This window comes from Vanellus vanellus (assembly GCF_965231255.1).
Source record: "Vanellus vanellus genome assembly, chromosome: 2".
In the NCBI taxonomy this organism is placed as follows: Eukaryota; Metazoa; Chordata; class Aves; order Charadriiformes; family Charadriidae; genus Vanellus; species Vanellus vanellus.
In genome coordinates, this window is record NC_138906.1 from 165,848,661 (window position 1) to 165,868,344 (window position 19,684).

At 41.7% G+C, this 19,684-nt stretch overlaps 1 protein-coding gene across 1 annotated transcript in view; it reads right to left on the bottom strand.

Annotated features, from left to right (window-relative positions):
• Nucleotides 1-19,684, bottom strand: part of PTK2 (protein tyrosine kinase 2) — a 165,846-nt gene that overhangs the window by 25,953 nt on the left and 120,209 nt on the right. Inside the window, exons 17-23 of the mRNA XM_082498859.1 lie at nt 16,018-16,118; nt 14,599-14,714; nt 12,917-13,017; nt 11,729-11,818; nt 10,178-10,382; nt 3,388-3,499; nt 397-483 (exon numbers count right to left, since the gene is read on the bottom strand). Of these exons, the coding sequence (XP_082354985.1) occupies nt 397-483; nt 3,388-3,499; nt 10,178-10,382; nt 11,729-11,818; nt 12,917-13,017; nt 14,599-14,714; nt 16,018-16,118 (812 nt within the window). The remainder of the gene's footprint in view (nt 1-396; nt 484-3,387; nt 3,500-10,177; nt 10,383-11,728; nt 11,819-12,916; nt 13,018-14,598; nt 14,715-16,017; nt 16,119-19,684) is intronic.

Below are 19,684 nucleotides of genomic sequence, written 5' to 3' on the forward strand. Positions count from 1 at the left end.
CAACAGAAAATCATGTTTCAGAGAATCATCAGGGAGCAGAGTATCAATAAGCCCAAGGAAAGTCCACCAGTCAATGCCATTTTAGAAGGAAAGTAATTTTATAGCTTAGCACAAAAATGTTAACATGAACGCCACATTCCTTCAATAAAAATGAAAACGTCTGATGTGTTGCATTGTAGTTTTAGGAACCTGAGCACCATATCAGATATGAAAACATTTGCCATCTGGAGTAAACCAAGCGGACTCGGCTCAGTGTTTGTTCCGATGTAAACCAAAACCCATTTAACAGAACTCAGTGAAACTAAACGGCGTAAGAAGTGACTCGATCCCGCCAGCTGCAACTGAGTTATAAACCCCCATTCGACAAAAACGCACGCGCAGTGTTAAATGTAATACCTGGTAATGATTTGGCTGTACCATATGCTGTGGACTTGGATAAAACCCTTCACTGGATCTCGGGCTGGGGTAACCAGGCCTACTGGGCTGTAAACGTAAAGGAATTTTTAGAGACTTTAGAAACAGAAAACTAAAACCAGAAAATTACTCCCCAGTGAGACAAACATTTACAGGTGGTGCATCACAAAAGCAAGCTCAACAAAACCCCTGAAATAAATATTCTAAAACGACTAACATTTTTTAAAACAACTAAAATTAAGCTTTCCTCCATTGTTCCTTGGAAACGGAAGCAGTTGAGTTGTTTGTGAGGAATGTCAATAAATAATGCTTGCTCTGTGGACTCTCAGTGCATATTTAATTGCTTGCACTGAATGACCTGCTCTGTGCTGTTTAACTCTAAACAGGACATCAGCTAAGAACGTAATTCTTAAATCAAGTTTCCAGGTGCAACTATAGCATTATTTCTAAGTTCACAATCTGCAGTACATAAAATTGTGCTATTAATTCGTTGCTTTTGTGACCGTTCCCAAAAGTAAATTCTTTTGCTTCAGTCAGAACACAAATCAAACCCATTTGTTTAGCATGAATATATGAATATAGCAGAATACCATGTGGTATTCTGAGGACTAGAGTTGGTTCTGATAATTAACTTCTATGTAACTAACTGCCTCAACGTGGAAGGTGCTTTTGATCGCGTTCCAAACTCCGCGGTCGGTTTGTTATCCACGCTTAGTTTTGCAACCCGTTCCCAGCCAAAAAAAACCCAAGAACTAGCTCCTGTCAGGAAGGAGAGCTAAAGAACAGCCAGTGAGAGTCGTTACCTGACCGTCCTGCTTTACCCCGCCAGGAGAAGGGCAATACTTTACAGGTAAACAAACAGGATGTGTAATCACAGGAATACATGAGAAAAGTCACCAGAAATTCAGACAGCACTATTACAAACGGCAGGAAAAGGCGCCTGGGTTTCTGCACCCACTGAAGAGATCATCCTTTTGCCAGAACAGGTACAGAAATTTCACACTGCTGAAAGCGGCAATGTTGGAAAATGTTGCTCTGAATAACGTGCTGTTATATTCCAAGCAGAAGTGTTCTGTTACTTTGTCCAATATTAACCCCCAAAGGTGTCTAAATATATATATATATTTTTTTTTGACGAGGGACAGTGCTGCTGGGTGTTTCAGGAGGAGAAAAATCAACCCAAGAAGGGAAAAAAAACCACCCCAAACCTCATCACTCTGCAAATGGGCTCCTTCAGTCCTTCTCGCAGTTAAAGGTGACCACTACATTACTTTGAGATTGCAGAATTTTATCATCACTTTATGAAAAATGTCATTATCATTCTGTACTAGGATTTTTTCTGTCTTAGGTTTCTAACTGAAAACACTGCGAGATACAAGGGATTTTGTAGTACAAATTGTGATATCCGTGAATTATTTGAGAATGTGTAGGAGTTTAAGGCTATAAATAAAATGGAGTTTAGGCTGTATGAAGACCTGAAACTTTTATAATGAATTGTTGGAAGAAAAAAATCAGCTGTCACCATTAGAAAATTAGATAATAACTCAAGAGATAGATAAAATCTCAGATCTATGAAATTCAACTTGTTCAAATGTCATTAGTACTCACATCCATATTTTACACAAAAATACTGTATAAAAAACCCCAACCAACAACTGCATCACGTACACAGTGAGGATACACTGACCCCCTCAAAAAAGATATGCAGTGGTAGAATTAATTTTGATCTTAACACATCTTTTGTCAAGTGCTTCACTTTATACATCACACCTAAAGCTCTAACGATGATCATTTCTAACACGGCGTAGCTCATGTATCACATTAGTAAAAGGTACTTATTCTATTTGGATTAGCCCCAAAGCTTCAAGACTAAACAAACTCTTCAAACAAGGTTGTAATAATTAAGTAGCATATTGTTCCAATTTATGCAGTTTATCTGCTTCTGTAATTCAGAACATTGTCTGTTTATATACACACCAAATCCTGCCAGCTAATCTCAGATGACTAAACGGGTTGATGGTTTGTTTGCTGTTTTTTAACTCTGAAAAGAAAGCAGCAATTCCACTGCCCATAGCTCTTGGTCGCCATAAAGCTATCAAGACGCAGAACCAAGTTCAGAAATCTATCAGGCAACAACCTGGGTATGGGGAACCAAAACCTAACAAAAAACAAGTTGCCTCCCTCTGACGGTTGGGGGATGTGTGCAGCAGAAGGTGCCACATGAGTAATAGCAAAATCATCCTCAGCACCAGAGCTTGAGCGAAGAGCTACAGGAATTCATCACAAACTGACCAGAACGCGGATAACATTCCACATTACACTGGCGACTGCATAAAATGAAACTCTTCAAAATACAGGCTTGATCCTTTAAAGGGCAAAATAACTCTGATTAGAAGAAGGCGAGTTACTGAGAGAAGAAAGTGCTCAGCAACTGGTGAGGTTTGACTACCACAGCTGCAAAACACATCAGTGACATCCAAAGACGACAGACACGTAATAAAACAAAAAAAATCAAGCGTAAACTAAAACACGTAAGGTCCTTGGAAGCAAACCCCTAATTTTCTGTCCAGAATAAGGAAAATGCAAGGAGTTGATTTCTGTCTTCTCGCTGATGTGTTATAAGTAAACTGAACATCGGTCTGAGAGCTCACTAGCTCAAGTTTCATGGGAGCGCTACAAGAAAGAATAAAGAAAAGGCCAAGAAACGATTTTGTGGCAACTATGGGAGGCTTTTACAGGTTAAACAACAGGAAACAGAAAATCGTTAGTGCGACGTTATAGCATGGATCTAATAAGAGTTCAAGTAGAGCTGGGTCATTTCAGGCAAGTATTGGCAGATGATGACAAAATTGGCCAGAATGCCATTGTTTCAACAAACCCGTCAAAGGAGACTTTGCAGAAATAAATGGAATAAAAAGGGGGCTTTCTGTTTGTTTTTTTTTTTAAACACATGTAATTTGCAGTCTTAGCTACCTTGGGAGGAGCTTCATCCGATCCTCCTGAGTCCCAGGATACTGTGACTTGTCGCCTGGATTCCATTCTCATTCGTTCTTCTTGCTGCAGCTTCTCTTCCTCCAGTATTGTACTAAGAAAAAACGTATTATATTTAAGTAAAACTCCAGTTCAGTGTCTGACAAACCTCTCCCCAGAGCTCCCACGTTTTTCAGACTAATGCATACTATGCAACAAAGTGACTGAGAACTGAACACAAACTTCTTTTACGTATATCGGTCAGGTTTCTGAAAACCAGTATCAGGAAGAAATACTTCTGTAGGATCACCACATGCTTTTAGTAACAGAAGCAGCACCGAGTTTTTAGAAAGCTGTGGTTGATCTTGTACAAAAATTTTTTGCACGTTAACGGCTCTTTTGATGTGGAATTACACAAAGAAATCCTGGAAGACAATCAATCGAGCACTTACTTGCAGGAAAACTTACTTTTCACAAGAAAATATTCTACTGAACTGCTGCAAAGGTTCAAAACAAGCTGAAAATGTTCTTTACTGAAACTTAACGCAGCTTCAGATCACTGGCATTTTTTTCTTTTTTAAACAAAGCAGTCAAAAACCATTTTAAACACTATGTCTTCAGCTCTTACATTTTAGCCTAACCAGGAACACATTCAGCAAACTAATTTAGCAAAACAGAACTATCCGACAGTATTCACTCAGCTTCCAAACGTTCAGGTCAAAAGGCAACATTTTCAACAAAGTACAAGACAGTAGTAAAACTCGTTCGCTACTTACCACTGTTCTGACTATTAAAAAGACTGTTTGAAGTTCAACGTGCTACTGCTGCCCCCACAGCAGCCTCCTCCCAGTTCTGCTATGTGGATTATTAATGTTGGATATTTGCCATTCGAAAAATACTCAGAATGAAGCTTTGAAATAGGGAGCTGCAAATTCGTTGGAGCCGCGCACTACATGGACAGTCTGGAGATGTGAGTAGGGCAGAATATTCACATTCACATATCTCTATCCCCAGCGTAAAGATAATCCTGTAAAGAAGCTATTTCAGCTTCTTTATCACTCGAGAGTTTCCAGAAACAAAGCTAGCTTCTGAGTTTATAATCTCCTCTTCAGTCTGCTAAATAACCACCCGGAATTACTCATACAGGGGATGAGATCAACTACAGCAATCTATTCTAATCTTGGAACTTTACTGCTTATTTCAAGAATAAATTCCTGCTTGGTTGGAGACGAGAACTTTGCTTTTCCTTACTCAGCCAAAAAAAAAAAAACCAAAACAAATCTATGCCACTTCTAAAAAGCAGAGAAGTCATCTCGTCTCACTGCAGCTAAACCGAGCTTCTAAGTATTGCTGCAGTTTCAATCCATCATTGCTGAAGTAACAGAAGAATGTGGAACAAAAACAAAATCAGACAAGTTATTTGCAAAAGTCATCCTGATACAACTACCATGGAAACACGGCTACAGCCCAACGGAGGGAACCAAAAAGAGAAAAATCTTTTTATTTCACCTTTCTCTTCCTTCAGAGTAAGGACAATGAAATATTTCCTATTTGAACCCACGAAGAACTAGCAAAAACCCCACTGCTTTAATGCTAGGTCACACTTCAGGTATTTGGCATGCGTTTTTATGTAACACGAGAAATGAGCCAACATGCACCCAATAGCCATGAATCGCGATTCTGATCTTTCAAGAAATACCTCGAGATTTTAAAAAAAACCACAGCAAAACAACACAAAACAATCCACCCAGACGTTGCACGAATAAAAGATAAGATTTTTAACGAAGCTGTTGATACAGCAGTTGCTCTAATCTGAGCAAAAGGATGGAACAGGAGTCGGCCAAAAGCAGCCGACTAAATTTAGAGATGGCTTATGGACAATTTGGGGCCGTGGGTATAATTTGTCACAGCACAGTCCTGTCTTTTTTTTTTTCATAAAAAGGAACGAAACACCAATACCTATCTGCCTTGCTAATCAAAGCCGTATTATCTGTGGTGTCCCGGTATTTAATAGAACACCATTAACTCGATCACATCGCTGGAAACGACAAATTTCTCCTGAAATGAGCCGGTTTTTTTGCACTTTAGGGTCAGCTTTTTGCCTTACGACTCTTAATTCATCCCACCCCGCTCTCCCGTCGCCTGTGCCATCGGGAGGTCCCTCTGGGTCCCAGCGACTGGGTCCCAGCGACCCAGTACGCAGCCCGGTCAAAGGCTGATCAGCTGCAGCGGAATTTGCACTCGGATGCCCTCGAGTGCTGCTGACAAGAATATAAAATTGAAAAGCCTCAGAGAAGCATTACTCGAAAAAACACAAAGAATATAAATGACTCACAGAAATGTCTTTGTTTTTACAAAGGGAAGACCGATCCATAGACGGAGTTAAAGCGTGCCAAGAGATATTTTTGACCTTTTCTCAGTGCAGCTGCTTAAGTACTCTGAACAGTTTATTAGAATTCGCAGAAGGTCAGGAAAGTCAGATTTAGGCATATTTTCCCAAACTGCACATATTTTTAGCAGCAGACGAGCGAGCAGAGAAGTATTTCTCTTCATATGATTTCCCTAGCAAATCTGGAGCTAGCACAGACAAACTTAACTCCTCTCCTTGGCTAGGTTAAATATGATGAAAAATCTCAACTATTAAAAGTCTGCGTAATTGATAAACTTATTTCATTTACAAAGAACCTTTTTACTGAAATTGCCCTGTGACATTGAAAAGGAAACATTTAGCGGGAGCTTAAGTTTATCTGAAATACTAAAATGTATCCTTACATTCCAAAAGGCACAGCGATACTAGTGTTTGCCGCTACGGTGCTGCGGGAACCAACGGTGAATGCCGACCCTGAACAGGGAGCTTCGTTTTTTCCCCTCTGTGGTCTCCGGCCATCAGAAACGCAAAGCTGGATGCAGGCGAACGATTTTCCCATACTGCCCTAATTTAAAAGCACTTTCATATGGAGATTATTCCTAACGGTCGCTGTCAAAGACCAAAGGCTAACAAAGCCTTTTGCAACCTCCATGGTGTATTTCAGGTACGTGCTAAAATATTTTTTTGGCAGGATGAAATGAAAGAAGAGGACTCAAACTACCTCACTCTTATCAGTTTTGTTTCTTGTATTTACAGGCGACATCAAGACCTACATCAAATGCAGCCACAAAAAGGCTCAAGTCCAGTTCTCATCAGTTAATTATCTTACTGTTGTCACAAAAACAGACTTTAAAAAAGTAAGCGTGTTTTTTTTTTAATTTTTTTTCTTTTTGGTTTTGTTTTGTTGTTTGTTTTTTGTTTTTTTTTCCATTCTTTTTAGAGCTTTTTAATATGTGACCTGCAGCGCTGGGATGTTAGCGGGGTCATCCACTCTGTTAAAACCTGTGCTTCTTCATCAGTGACCAACAGAGGGCTGGACTCACACTCTTACCACAGCAGCCACACAACTGCTTTTTATTTTGCTATTTTTAGCAGAAAAAAACCATTAACAATAGGTACTTCACATAAAATTCAATGACGCAGTGAAATCATTCAATGACACAGTGAAATCATTCAATGACACAGTGAAATCATTCAATGACGCAGTGAAAAATGTCATGCAATTACATTAATATAAAAGATCAAAATTAAAATCCAACTTAACCTCCAATGCAAAAAAAACCAAACCCAGTTTTAACAGAATTACCAACCAAAGGGACACTCAGGGCACCACAACTCACAAGCACGAGCCCGGGAGCTGACTTACAAAAAAACTTGTGAGTACACCAGTGCTACCTTAGCAATACACACCCGCAGCATACTGAACATAGCAAAAAAATAGATTAAATTTAATAATATACACACGTAGCAGATAATGTATGGCTATAAGAGTGCACAGTTACAGTACAGTAAGTGTACGGTTGTAGTAAGTGGCTACGAGTGATTCTGAAGAGAAATGCTGTAAAAGTGATATTGCATGATTTGGGTACGTTAAACACTTTGCAAAGGGCCTCTTATTTACCGTGTAGCGCAAGACTCAAAATCTCTTCCAGGGAAATTCAGCAAGGCAACATATGCTTCCTGATTAAAATACCACAGACACTAATTCTGGCCCAATCAGGGGCAGAATCACAGGAGCAGCGGGGTAGCACCTCACTTTCCTGCCTTATTCTCAATTTTACCACCCCCCAAAATTGAAAAAGGGACCTAGGATGAGAGGAGGAATTAAATTTGGAAATCTGCAATCCACCCATTTGTTCCCGGGTTTGCTGTGGAGACTAACTCACCCCTATCCACTCTGGACAGATCAAACGATGAAATGGGAAACCCACCAAATAGCAAACAAGAGAACCCATGAAATGCTTACGCTCCCCCATCAGTGCTATTTCAGATGCCGAAAAGAAAAGTTTTTTCCCAAAGCCATGGACTTTTTCTCATTAAAATAGAGAGGAACGGTGCAGTGTTGTATCATTGGCTTCAAGGAAACGACTAGTCTGCTCTCAGCTTGAAAAGACCCTGGCGAGGATCCAGAACGAGCAGCAGCAACACCACACAGAAAAAGCCACCAGGGAAACGGCTTGTTTTTGCAAGTTCATGGGAATTTGGGGTTTGAAACACAACCTTTCCTAGCTGCCTGAGATTGCCTCATCGTAAGGGAACTGGCAACCTTTCCAACGAGACTCTGTCTGCGAGCAGCGCGAAGAAGCCCTAAGGACGACCGTGCCGCCTAACTTCCAGGAGATAAAAGGTCACCAGATCGGAGCGGCAGGAAACTCTCCGCTTTGGTGACAAGAGAGTAAAAACTGGATTTTAGGGTTGCTGTGGCCCCAGGAGAGAGCTTATACTCTAAACAATGCTCCAAATCTCCCAGCATGACTGGAGGAGCAAAAAACCACCCCCCTCAGTGTATTTTTTGTGTAGAACCAGAGAATGGTTTAGGTTGGAAAGGACTCCTGGAGGTCTTGAGCCCAATCTCCGGGTAAAGCCGAGCTCCGTGCACGGTGAGGTCAGGTTGCTTGGAGCCCTTTCCAGCCAAGGTTTGAAAAGTATCCCAGCATGGAAATTCTTGAGTCTTTCCGGGTGACCTGTTTCAGAGCTTACCCACGCGCACCGGGAAACACTTTGATTTGTAACTAACGAGAATCTGCCTCGCTGCACGTTGCGAGCGATGGTTCTCACCCTTTGGCTGTGCATTTCTGAGGAGCACCAGGCTCTTGGGCACCGGTCTATCCTGTTTATCTGGCGATACCGTTCCACGTCTTTCACTTTTTTCCCCTCTCCCCCCTTTCCTCCCCCCCCCCCCCGACTCACGTGTGTTACTGCTGTCACTCTCTGTCTGAATACAGCCTATATTTATTTCACCCCTCACCACAATTACTTTTACTCTGGATTTCCTCATCCTCTTCCCTCGCTGGTAAGATACTCTCCCTGCCTGGGTTCACAAACCATAGCCATCTCCGTGCCAGTCAGCTCTAAGTTATCAGTACAATGTGACTGCAAATTAAAAAGAATCCTATTCTTCCAGGTGAAAAAAGGTGAAATTGCCAGTTTCCACCTATTACCCAAATCCCACAATCGCCTTATATCTTTTCCTTGCAATCCCTACCAAGATTCCTTCCTTTGCAGGTAACCCCACACAGTCAACAGCATAAGTTCTTTGTGAGAAGCGCTACGTCCTCCTCTAGTTATGTATATTATTAGTCTACGCAGGAGCTCGCAGAGCAAGAGATGGCAGAACCATATGACATTTTAAGAAATAGGTAAAAACGTAAAGGTAGCTAAGTTACCCATACAGCGACTCTGAAACAGCATCATAATTGTATTAAAATTGTCCTTTTTTAAAACCACCTGTGAATTATCTTGTACCTTGAACAAGTGACAATGATATTATGAAAATAAAACATGCCACAGAGCACAACTTTGAAACAAGACGCAAGATAAAACTGAAGAATTTGCCAATGAATTACAACAAATGCAAGAGTGGATTTACAACGTATAATAACCTAGATATTGTTTGAAGTTTATATTGACTTAGGCAAAATTGATACCGAGCACTCAAAATCCCAAAGGTGGTCACAAATACCAAATGTGTCTACACAATATTTCAGCGATGTCCTAAATTCTAAATATCACTCCCATTTTCTGGCTGGTGAAATGGAGATATGGACACTGGAAGAAATTATTGCAGAATAACTAGGGTGTGGATTTAGACTGGTCTCAAAAGTGTGCGCTCACATTTATTCCAAGATAAACATACGGTAGACTATATCCTGGTTTACAAAGGGCAAAGGAATTTCTAGTTAATGACGTTGCATTTAGCGCAGGCTCCGCAATTGCGCAGACAAGGCTGCCACAGGGCGACTCGTGTGCTACATATGTTACGAAAAAAAACTTTCAACAGCACTCACCTGATGGTTCATTTCTTTAAGACAGGATACATTTCTACCCCAAAACTGTACACCGCATGTTTGACTAGGTAATTGCTCTTAAATTCTTTCTCCCTCCCTCCCTCCCTCCCTCCCTCCCCAAGGACTGTAGCATAAATAGCTAAAATTAAAAAAAAAAACAGCTAGAAAAATTGGAAGTTTTTCTTGGGAGAGAAAGGCGATTCATATTTCCAGTTATTTGAATTCACTGCCTAGTTTAATTTTCTCCGGCAGATAAGGTCCAGATTTCCAAAAGAGTACCAACAACCTGGCCTTCTGAAGATAAAACTTAATACGCTATGTCTTGCAATTTCCAAGGAAAGAAAATACTGCAACAGAAGATACAGTGAAAATAAATATTTCTGAACAAGGAAACAACCTTTCAAAAGTATCACCCTACCTGAGTTGTGCTTTAAGTTCAGTAAACCTGGGTCGTCTACTAGGGTCGTATGCCCAGCACTTGGTCATAAGGCTGTAGAGGGTAGGAGGGCAGTTTGGAGGCATCGGGAGCCGCTCACCGTTCTCAATTCGCCCAATCACATCATTGTTCTTCACCCCCTGGAAGGGCTTTACCCCATGCATTAGGATCTCCCACATACACACACCTGAGAAACACACACATAAAAAAAATTTCCCCAGTGTAAGCAAAAATTAAAAAAAAAAAAAAAGAAACAAACCCCAATTTTGCACAGCCAAACGACGCAATTTCTTCCAAAACGTATAGCCAGGGAATCGGTTCTGACTTACCGGCTGGCCGCAGAGAGGAGTGATGTGCAGTAGGATTGCGCATGCAGTATCAACCTGAACTATTTACGAGGAAGCATGACCCACAGCTGGCTCACGGCAGCCTGGCTTCACACTGCGCTGCCTCCTGCCTACTGGAAATCAGGGGGGTTGCTCATATTCAAATCTACTTTTTTTACGAAGTAGAATGAGCTGTGTTTGCTTTTCCCTTTGACCAGTTCCAACTGGCGTGTTTCGACAGGCAGGGTGTATTCTCACTTTGAGGGTGTTTTAACGCTGGCATTGATCCAATTTTTTTGCGCCGAAACTATGTAATAAAACAGTTTCTGTTGAAACTATGTTAAAAGCACAAAGGGAAAAATGCTCTGCCCGTTTAGGAGCCACTTTAGGATTGGCCAGAATGTTCCACAGACTTCATTTTTCTAACTCTGACTGTACTCGAGTTTTCTTCAAACTACCAGAAACCTGCTAAAATTCACAAACCCTTCACTTAAAAACATTCAAATTTTATTTTGTAAAGAGGGTGAACCCTTACTTGTCCTGCTCTTATTTCAAACATCATCATCTTTGTTCCTTTATACAGCCTATCTTTGCTCTGTCTGACCAGACCAGCAGTCTGGACCAGTCTGAGCCCGGGTGATCAGATTCATATCAAAACTTGCATATTTAGGAAAAGAGATCAAGGCTTCAGGATATTCCCATTTACCCTTATTTTTACTCAGCTTCTGGTCGTACTTTGTGAGCTAGCAGGAGCTACGGACAGATAAAAGTAAGTGGGAACTTAGCATTAAAGATCTGGAAGCAGGACATCATGTAAGCTGATCTATGTACTAAGCAAGGAAGCAGGCATATCACCATAAAAATAGTGAAAATATAAAATAAAAACAGAAATAACAATGGTATAGCAAAAAACAACAGTAAAAAAAAATCATCTCCATTATGACTATGACCCAATTTCCTTGTACCTTCATTTTTGTCAGCTTCTTACTAGAGGCGAAAAGGCACGTGAAACTTTCGGCTTCCCGAGTAGAAAAAGGAAAGAACAATACAGAGATGGAAAATGCGCTGGAAGAAACCGGATTTTCAGAAAGTACAGTAAAACCAGTGTCAAATACCTGGAAATTATTCATTTACAAGCAGTTAAAATGAAACATGGAACTTCTCCCCCGAGACACTTGGGAAACCCCACCATTTGGTATTCACTCACCAAACATCCACACATCGCTAGCTGAGGTAAACCGTCGGAAGTTGATTGACTCTGGAGCCATCCATTTGATAGGTAATTTGCCTTTGGAAGCTACAGGGAAGGCAAGACAAGGCAGGATTTTAGCCCTACTACTCAACTCAAACACAGATTTTGTTCCGCTACATACAGAGAAGAGCAGCGCTTTGCCTAAATATTCAGACTGATTGAGCACCAAATCTGAAACGGTCACAAAATCTCAGCAAAGGGAGTAGATGTTTTTAAATGATTCATAAAAAAGGGTAGGTTGCTTGGCCTGACATAAACCAGAAAAAAGAACCAACAAACCCCAAGATAGACCCCCAAACCTCCCAAAAAAGGCCCCAACAACAAACCTCAAGAGCACAACAAAAAATGATCATGTCAAAAGTATTCCCCCTCTCCTCTCAGCAGTTAAAATGATAATATGTAGCTCACAGTGATATGAGACAAATAAAACAAGGAAACATAATGGAGCGTAAGGCGACAGATAAAGGGTATTTTAAAATACATGACTGAAACTAGAAATATATTGAAGATTAGACTTATGAATACCTGGTTTCATAATACACACCAGATATAAAATGCTGCTATTTGGTACCCTACATGCAATCTCTACTCTTCTGCTGTACCTCCCATCCACCAGGCACTGCCGGCCATCCCACAGCTGCTGAAGCCACTTCAGATCAGTATTCCATCCAAAATGGGGGAAAAAGTAGGCTTCAGAGACTTTTTTGTACTGAACCTCCTAGTCCAGTGGCATGCGAAGTATGCAGCACAAACTTACAATTTATCCGTAAGTAACCTCGAACTCATTGCAGGCTACCTATTACTATGCCATGAATATGTATATTATCTCAAACAAGCCTCAACTGTGGAAAATCTTCTAAAGATGAAGAAAGCACTATAAGCTTGTCCCAAAAAGTGGAATTTCACCTACACATGATTTCCCTACTTTTTTCAACTTAAATCAGACCTTGTGATTCTTCTTCTTAAGCATATATGTAGGAATTTACGGCCATCTATTAAATTTTTGAATAATTTGCCTTTTTATACACATACAACACCTAGACCAAGAAAATCTGGTTAATTCCTTTTGACAACAAAGTCACTATTGCGAGAAGCAATTGTGTTCTAAAGGGCCTGCAAGAAGGATCCAGAGTGTCGACTTACCTTTATAGTAAGTACTGTCTTCCATGTATCGGGATAAACCAAAGTCACCTAATTTCACACAGTCAGTGGCAGACACCAGCACGTTTCTAGCAGCAATATCCCTGCCGAAGAGAGCAGACGTTATTTCTAGTAATTTAAAAACTTAAAGTGGTGAAATACAATTTGAAGAAAAAAAAAAATAAAATATTAAAACCCAGAAATTTCAAACGCCTTTCAAAGGACTGAATTATTTTTCTGGTCAAGATTTGGGTGTGCATGTACAGAAAAAGATGACTACATATTTGTCTCCTGATTCTGAGAAGCTCACAGAAATGCTGCAGTACATTTGATCCTTATGAGTAATGGCTGTTGTCTAAAAGTATAACCATCGATGTCAACATCAGAGGAAAACGTTTTATTCTTCATCTATTTAAATATCCCAGGCTAAAAACTTCTAGCAATTAGAATTGATGGAAAGAAGAAAATCTGCCTCCTGACCCTGCAAAGATAAGGAACTGGTTTAAGATCTCAGTCCTGAGATCCTTCCTAATAAGGAGTTCAGTTTTTAGTGATGCCACAGGGGTGATGCAAAGACTTGGGACATTTTTCTCTTGCAGTTTCCCAGGTGAGACGACCCGCCTTATGTGTCTGTTTGGTTCTGGATTTCAGGCCTGACTAAGCACTGACAGATTTAGCTCTGAGCAGCGAAGTAAGTACAGCAACCCGAGCGGTGCTACTTTCTCCCATTTCAGCGCAGTAGGACTAAATTGTATTTTGAAATTTTATTGCTAGAGTTAAAATAAACAGCTACCCGGCCAAAATTCAAGTATCTCTAACAATTGCAAGGGTCTTATTTACAATGTTTTTATATACGTATCTATGTATACATACATACCTAATACTTACATACACGTGTGCGCATGTACAATATACACAACACATATACAGAATGTGAACATAAGTATTTAGACACAAATAAAACTCTCCCGTTCAAAATGAAATGGTACATGACAAATGGAGTGCTGTGAACTTTTAATTGCGCACAATCAGAGGCTAAAGCCAGTCACTTCTCCCCAGAAAGCTCATGTTCAAATTCAAGGGAATAAAATTCAAAACACACCTGGAAGGAAATTTAGGTTCACTTTCCGGTTAAGCAAGTACTTGTATTTTATAATTCTTTTGTTTTCTCTGTTCTTTACTTAAGAAGAGGGCTGCCCCTTGTTTTGCTTTTCTGTATTTGGAAAATTGCAGTTGACTCACAGCTTTCAAAAATATTGTAACCACAAAGCAACAACTCAGCTGAAATCTATTCTGATTAAAATCCGGCACCATCTCCGAGTCGATCTCAGAGTGGGCCAGCAGGTGTCACTCTTGAAAAGGGTGTAATTTTGGTGGCAGCGTCTGAAAAAAAAATGACGTACTAATATGGAGACTGACATAAAAGACTTAAGTGGATTTGAGGAGTTTCAAAGTATTGCTGCTACACGCTCATCCTAAGTCAAGTAAAAGAAACACCAAAGGAAGGCTTCAAAGAATCCGGCTATGTGTTGTAAGCGTTTTGTCTTCGCTTGAGCAAGCGTATCTAACAGCCAGAATACCGCCAGTCAAAAATCTGGTAATCTAAGACACCTCGTATTCCCTAAAATCTCAGGTAGTTACATATGAATATATACACGTACGCACATAGACGTATAAAATCTTACCTATGTACAAATCTTTTGCTCTCTAAGTAGGCAAGAGCTGTGCTAAGCTGGTAAGCGTAGAGTATCAGAGAGGCCAGATCCAAGCTGTATTTTCTTACTTGCAAAAACGATCTCAACTTTTTGCACAAAGAAAGAAAAAAAGGAAAGAAGTTAGGACAAAAAAAATTAACGACTCCGAACAAGGCACATGTCAAATTGTAAAGTCGACACGAGTTATCAATGGGTATGCCTTTCCTTAAGACTGGATGAGAAAAGAAAATCACTTGCAATGAAGAACTTTTGACTCGGAGTTAAAGTCGAGCAGTTTTTTCTACATGAAAACTATTAGCCAAAAAAAAAAAAAAAAAAGTATTGCGCATTGCTTTCAGGCTCCTTGTGAAGACTGAGAGCAAATGCTGCTGTTGTTCCAGAGTACTCATGGATTTTTTTTATGCATTCGTCCCTTGAGAACTGCACACGTTTTTGGCCTAAATAATTTCAAAACCGAACAGTACATGGCCAATCCGAACACCGATCAGATCAGCATTGTTTTGGAAGCATTAATTTTAACCTACATTTGCTAAAAAAAAAAACAACAACAAAACAACCCCTGGATTTAGCTCAGAGTGGCCAATATAAATGCAAATCTTTATAACCTATATCCCTAGTATAAGGCAGTTAAGACCTAATGGAAGGTAGCACTAAAGTCTCCTTCTAAATTAAAACAAGGCTAAAGTGATTTGGGCACTGGAAAGGAAATCTGTCATTTTTTGGCAGAAAATGACTTTTTCACTACAGACTTTTCTCCCTTTTTTTTTTCTTGGACAACATATTGCAGTTTGATAATTACAATGACTACCTTACAATGCAGTGAAATATTACTGCAGCTCACGTTTTCAGAAAAACAAAGAAAACAAACTGATTATAAAACCCAAAAGGTAGCTTTGTTGAAACCACCGATCCAAAAGACATAATATTGAGGAAAGTCATCTTATCTCGGGTCTCTGCTGCAGAGACTGTACAGAAAAAAAACCTAAGAAATTCAGTGTTCCAAGGGAATACGCAGTACTACTCAGGAAGAATAAAACATGTGCCACAGAATTTCACTTCTAGAAGGTATGTTTGCAAATGCTGTTGAAATGATATTGCATTATCATCATCTTGACCCAGGTCATGCTCTGACTCTGGAACAGCACCTGAAGTTCTCTGAAAGCTATGACTAAATCACTTTGGTATGAGCTGATGCAGTTCCCTCAGTGGAGGAGTCAGGTCAAATTCTGCCACTCCTGTTTCCGAGACCATAATTCTACAAGTAAGTATGATATCACGTGTGAGGAGAGAGTGCCTTTGCCTTAGTACTGAGAATGATTTTTTTTAGTCTTTCAGAAAGGTATCTGTGAGCTTTAAGAGAGAAGACCAAAGTTGTCATGTTCTTCGTACCTCTCCAAGTGTACAGAGCTCCATGATTATCCAAACTGGGTTTTCTGTAATAACTCCAATGAGCTTCACAATGTGAGGATGATCAAACTGACGCATTGTTACTAAAAGGAAAAGAAACAAGTCGGTGTGTTACATAAAACCTCTTTTTTTTAAATAAAAATAAAAAAGTCGGTTAAAGAAGCATTTGGTTTATAACCAGAAAATCCAACCACAGTTCTGCAGGATTCGAAACAACTGCTTGGAAGCAATAACGTCTGGTCATTTAAGGTTCTGCGGGCAGTATAAAGCACTGCCTGCTTTAGTAAACTGCTGTGGAAGGTGCAAGCCAAGTCAGGTTCTCCTGCTCTTCTGCGCTGGTTGAGCATAACATAAGTTAACAGAATGACCTACCAATCCAGTGCATGGCCAATGAACCTGTGCCTTTCTATTGGAAGAGGAGGAAGGAGAAAAAAGTATGTTTAATTTAATGTCTGGGAAAAATGTGTGTCAATTTATGGCATGGACAAAAGTCTCATTTAATCACTACATTCACACCTCATTTTTTTTCGATGGACTTAACTTTTCGGTCTCAGCAGTGAAGTCACAGTGTATTTTATGCAATAAGACATACAAATCATAGAATCACAGAATGGTTTAGGTTGGAGGGGACCTTGAAGATCCTCTAGTTCCAACCCCCCTGCCATAGGCAGGGACACCTCCCACCAGACTAGGCTGCTTCAAGCCCCGTCCAACCTGGCCTTGAACGCCTCCAGGGATGGGGCAGCCACAGCTTCTCTGGGCAACCTGGGCCAGTACCTCACAGTAAAGAATTTCTTCCTAATATCTAATTTAAGTCTACCCTCTTTCAGTTTAAAATCATTACCCCTTGTCCTGTCACTACAACCCTTGTTTAAAAGTCTCTCTCTGCCTTTCTCATAAGTCCTCTTTCTATATTGAAAGACTACAAGAAGGTCTCACTGGAGCGCTCTCTTCTCCAGGCTGAACAACCCCAACTCTCTCAGCCTGTCCTCATAACAGAGGTGCTCCAGCCCTCTGATCAGCTTTGTGGCCTCCTCCGGACACGCTCCAATGGGTCCATGTCCTTGTGATGAGGGCTCCAGAGCTGGACACAGTACTGCAGGTTCGGTCTCATGAGAGCAGAGTAGAGGGCAGAATCCCCTCCCTCGCCCTGCTGGCCACGCTGCTGCGGACGCAGCCCAGGATGCGGTTGGCTTTCTGGGCTGCGACTGCACATTGCTAGCTCATATTCAGTTTTTAATCCCCAAGTCCTTCTCCTCAGGGCTGCTCTCCATCCATTCTCTGCCCAGCCTGTATTTGTGCATGGGATTGCCCAGCCCCATGTGCAGGACCTTGCACTTGGCCTTGCTAACTTCACCAGGTTCACACAAGCCCGCTCCTCAAGCCTGCCAAGGTCCCTCTGGATGGCATCCCTTCCCTCTATAGAGTATCAACCACATCACTCAGCTTGGTGTAATCCGCAAACTCGCTGAGGCTGCGCTCAATTCCACCGTCCGTGCTGCCAACAAAGATGTTAAATAATACTGGTGAAGGGTCTGGAGCACAAGTGTTACAAGGAGTGGCTGAGGGAACTGGGGTTGTTTTGTCTGGGGAAAAGGAGGCTGAGGGGAGACCTTATTGCTCTCTACAGCTACCTGAAAGGAGGTTGTAGCGAGGTGAGGGTCAGTCTCTTCTCCCAAGTAACAAGCCATAGGAAGAGAGGAAACAGCCTCAAGTTACGCCAAGGGAACAGATTGGTTATGAGGAAAAATGTCTTCACTGAAAGGCTTACCAAGTATTGGAACAGGCTGCCCAGTGAAGTGATTGAGTGATCATCCCTGGAGGTATTTAAGAGACATGTAGACATGGCGCTTAGGGACATGGTTTAGTGGTGGACTTGGCAGTGTTAGGTTGATGGTTGGACTTGATGATCTTAAAAGGTCTTTTCCAACCTAGACGATTCTATGATTCTAAGATCGAGAACTGCACTCGGGCATGATCACTGCAGCCCAGGCTACCTCTAATCTTGACCTCTCTGATAAATTCTTTCCAGCAGTGCCTCTCCTCTGATTGGGCTCTCCATCACCTGTACTAGGAAGTTGTCCTCAATGCATTCCAGTAGTTTCCCGGACTGCTTGCGGTTCACCGTGTCGCTTTTCCAGCTGATGTCCGGGTGATTAAAGTCCCCAGTCAGGATCAGGGCCTGTAAGCACAATGCTTCCTGCCGTTGAAGAAAGAACTCTTCATCAACCTCCTCTTCTTGGTCGGGTGGCTTATAGTAGACATCAACCAGAAAGTCTCCTCTGTTGGCTTGGTGTCCAATTTACGCCCGTAAGCTCTCAACCCGCACACTGCTGTTCTTCAAAGATAGCTCCATGCAATCAATCCCATTTTTGGCACAGGGGGCAACTCTCCCATCTTTCCTTCCTTGCCTGTCCCTTCTGAATAGTTTATAGCTGTCAATCACAGCACTCAAATCGCGCAATTCAGCCCACCAAGTTTATGTGATAGCAATCAGGTTGCAGTTTTCCATCCAAGCAGTGGCTATCAGTTCCTCCTGTTTCCCATGCCGCATGCAGTGGTATAGAGACACTTCAGCTGGGCTATCAGCCACACTTTTTAGAGGAGCTCACCCTATTTCCCTTGAGGCAATTCACAGGTGTTTCCCTGTTGCTTCCTTAATGCTTCAGCAGCCCCTGGCTCTTCTCGAGCGCTTAGAACATCATCCCCTTCCCCCACTAAATCTAGTTCAAAGCTCTGTTTGTAAGTCCAGCCACCCTATTGCTCAGGACGCTCTTGCCCCACTCGGTCAGTTGACCCCCGTCAGCTGTCAACAGGCTTGAAGGTATGCCAAAGATGGTAGAAGCTGAGACTTGAGCACAGCACCAGCTATGCATCCAGTCATTCACCTGTTCAATTTGTCACCTTCTTCTCAAACTCCCTTCTCTGACTGGGAGGATAGAGGAGAATACCACCTGTGCTCCCGAACTCTTTAACACTGTTCCGAGGGACATAAAGTTTCTTTTGATATTTCTGAGTTGCCTCATTGCAGCATCATTGGACCCTACTTGGAATAGTAGGACTGGGTGATAGTCCACGGCTTTACCAGGCTCAGCAGCCTCTTCATGACATTACCGACGTGAGCTCCCAGCAGGCAGCAAACTTCTCTAGAGACACTGTCTGGGCAACAGATGGGCACTTGGGTGCCTCCTAGCAAGGAGTCTCCAATTACTAACACCTGACATACATTTCTGCTGGTACCGGTTCTAATGTAGGTGGATGCTTGGACCAACTTTGCACGGTTGGCCTTTCCTGGGTCTTGCCTTCGTTCTCCAGTCCCAGGGCATTTTACCTGTTACACAGGGGTGGTTCAGGGGGAAGATTCCTTCTCCTGCCCTGAGCAGAGATAAGAGTCCAGTCTCTTTTGGCTCCTGAGTTTGAGTCTGTCACCTCAGGGTTGGAAGCAAGCTCACCTTCCTTTTCCGAAGTCTGAAGGCCAGGCTGTCACTCAGATTGTGACAGTACACAATACCACGCACCGATCTCTTGCTTAGATGCCTGGGGTCTGCGCTGCCTGTTAAGGTCCTCTCGTAACATGGCCACTTGCTTGAAGAGCTCCTCCAGCTAGGCACACTCGCACCCATGACATCCACCTCTGCTTTTGGACCCT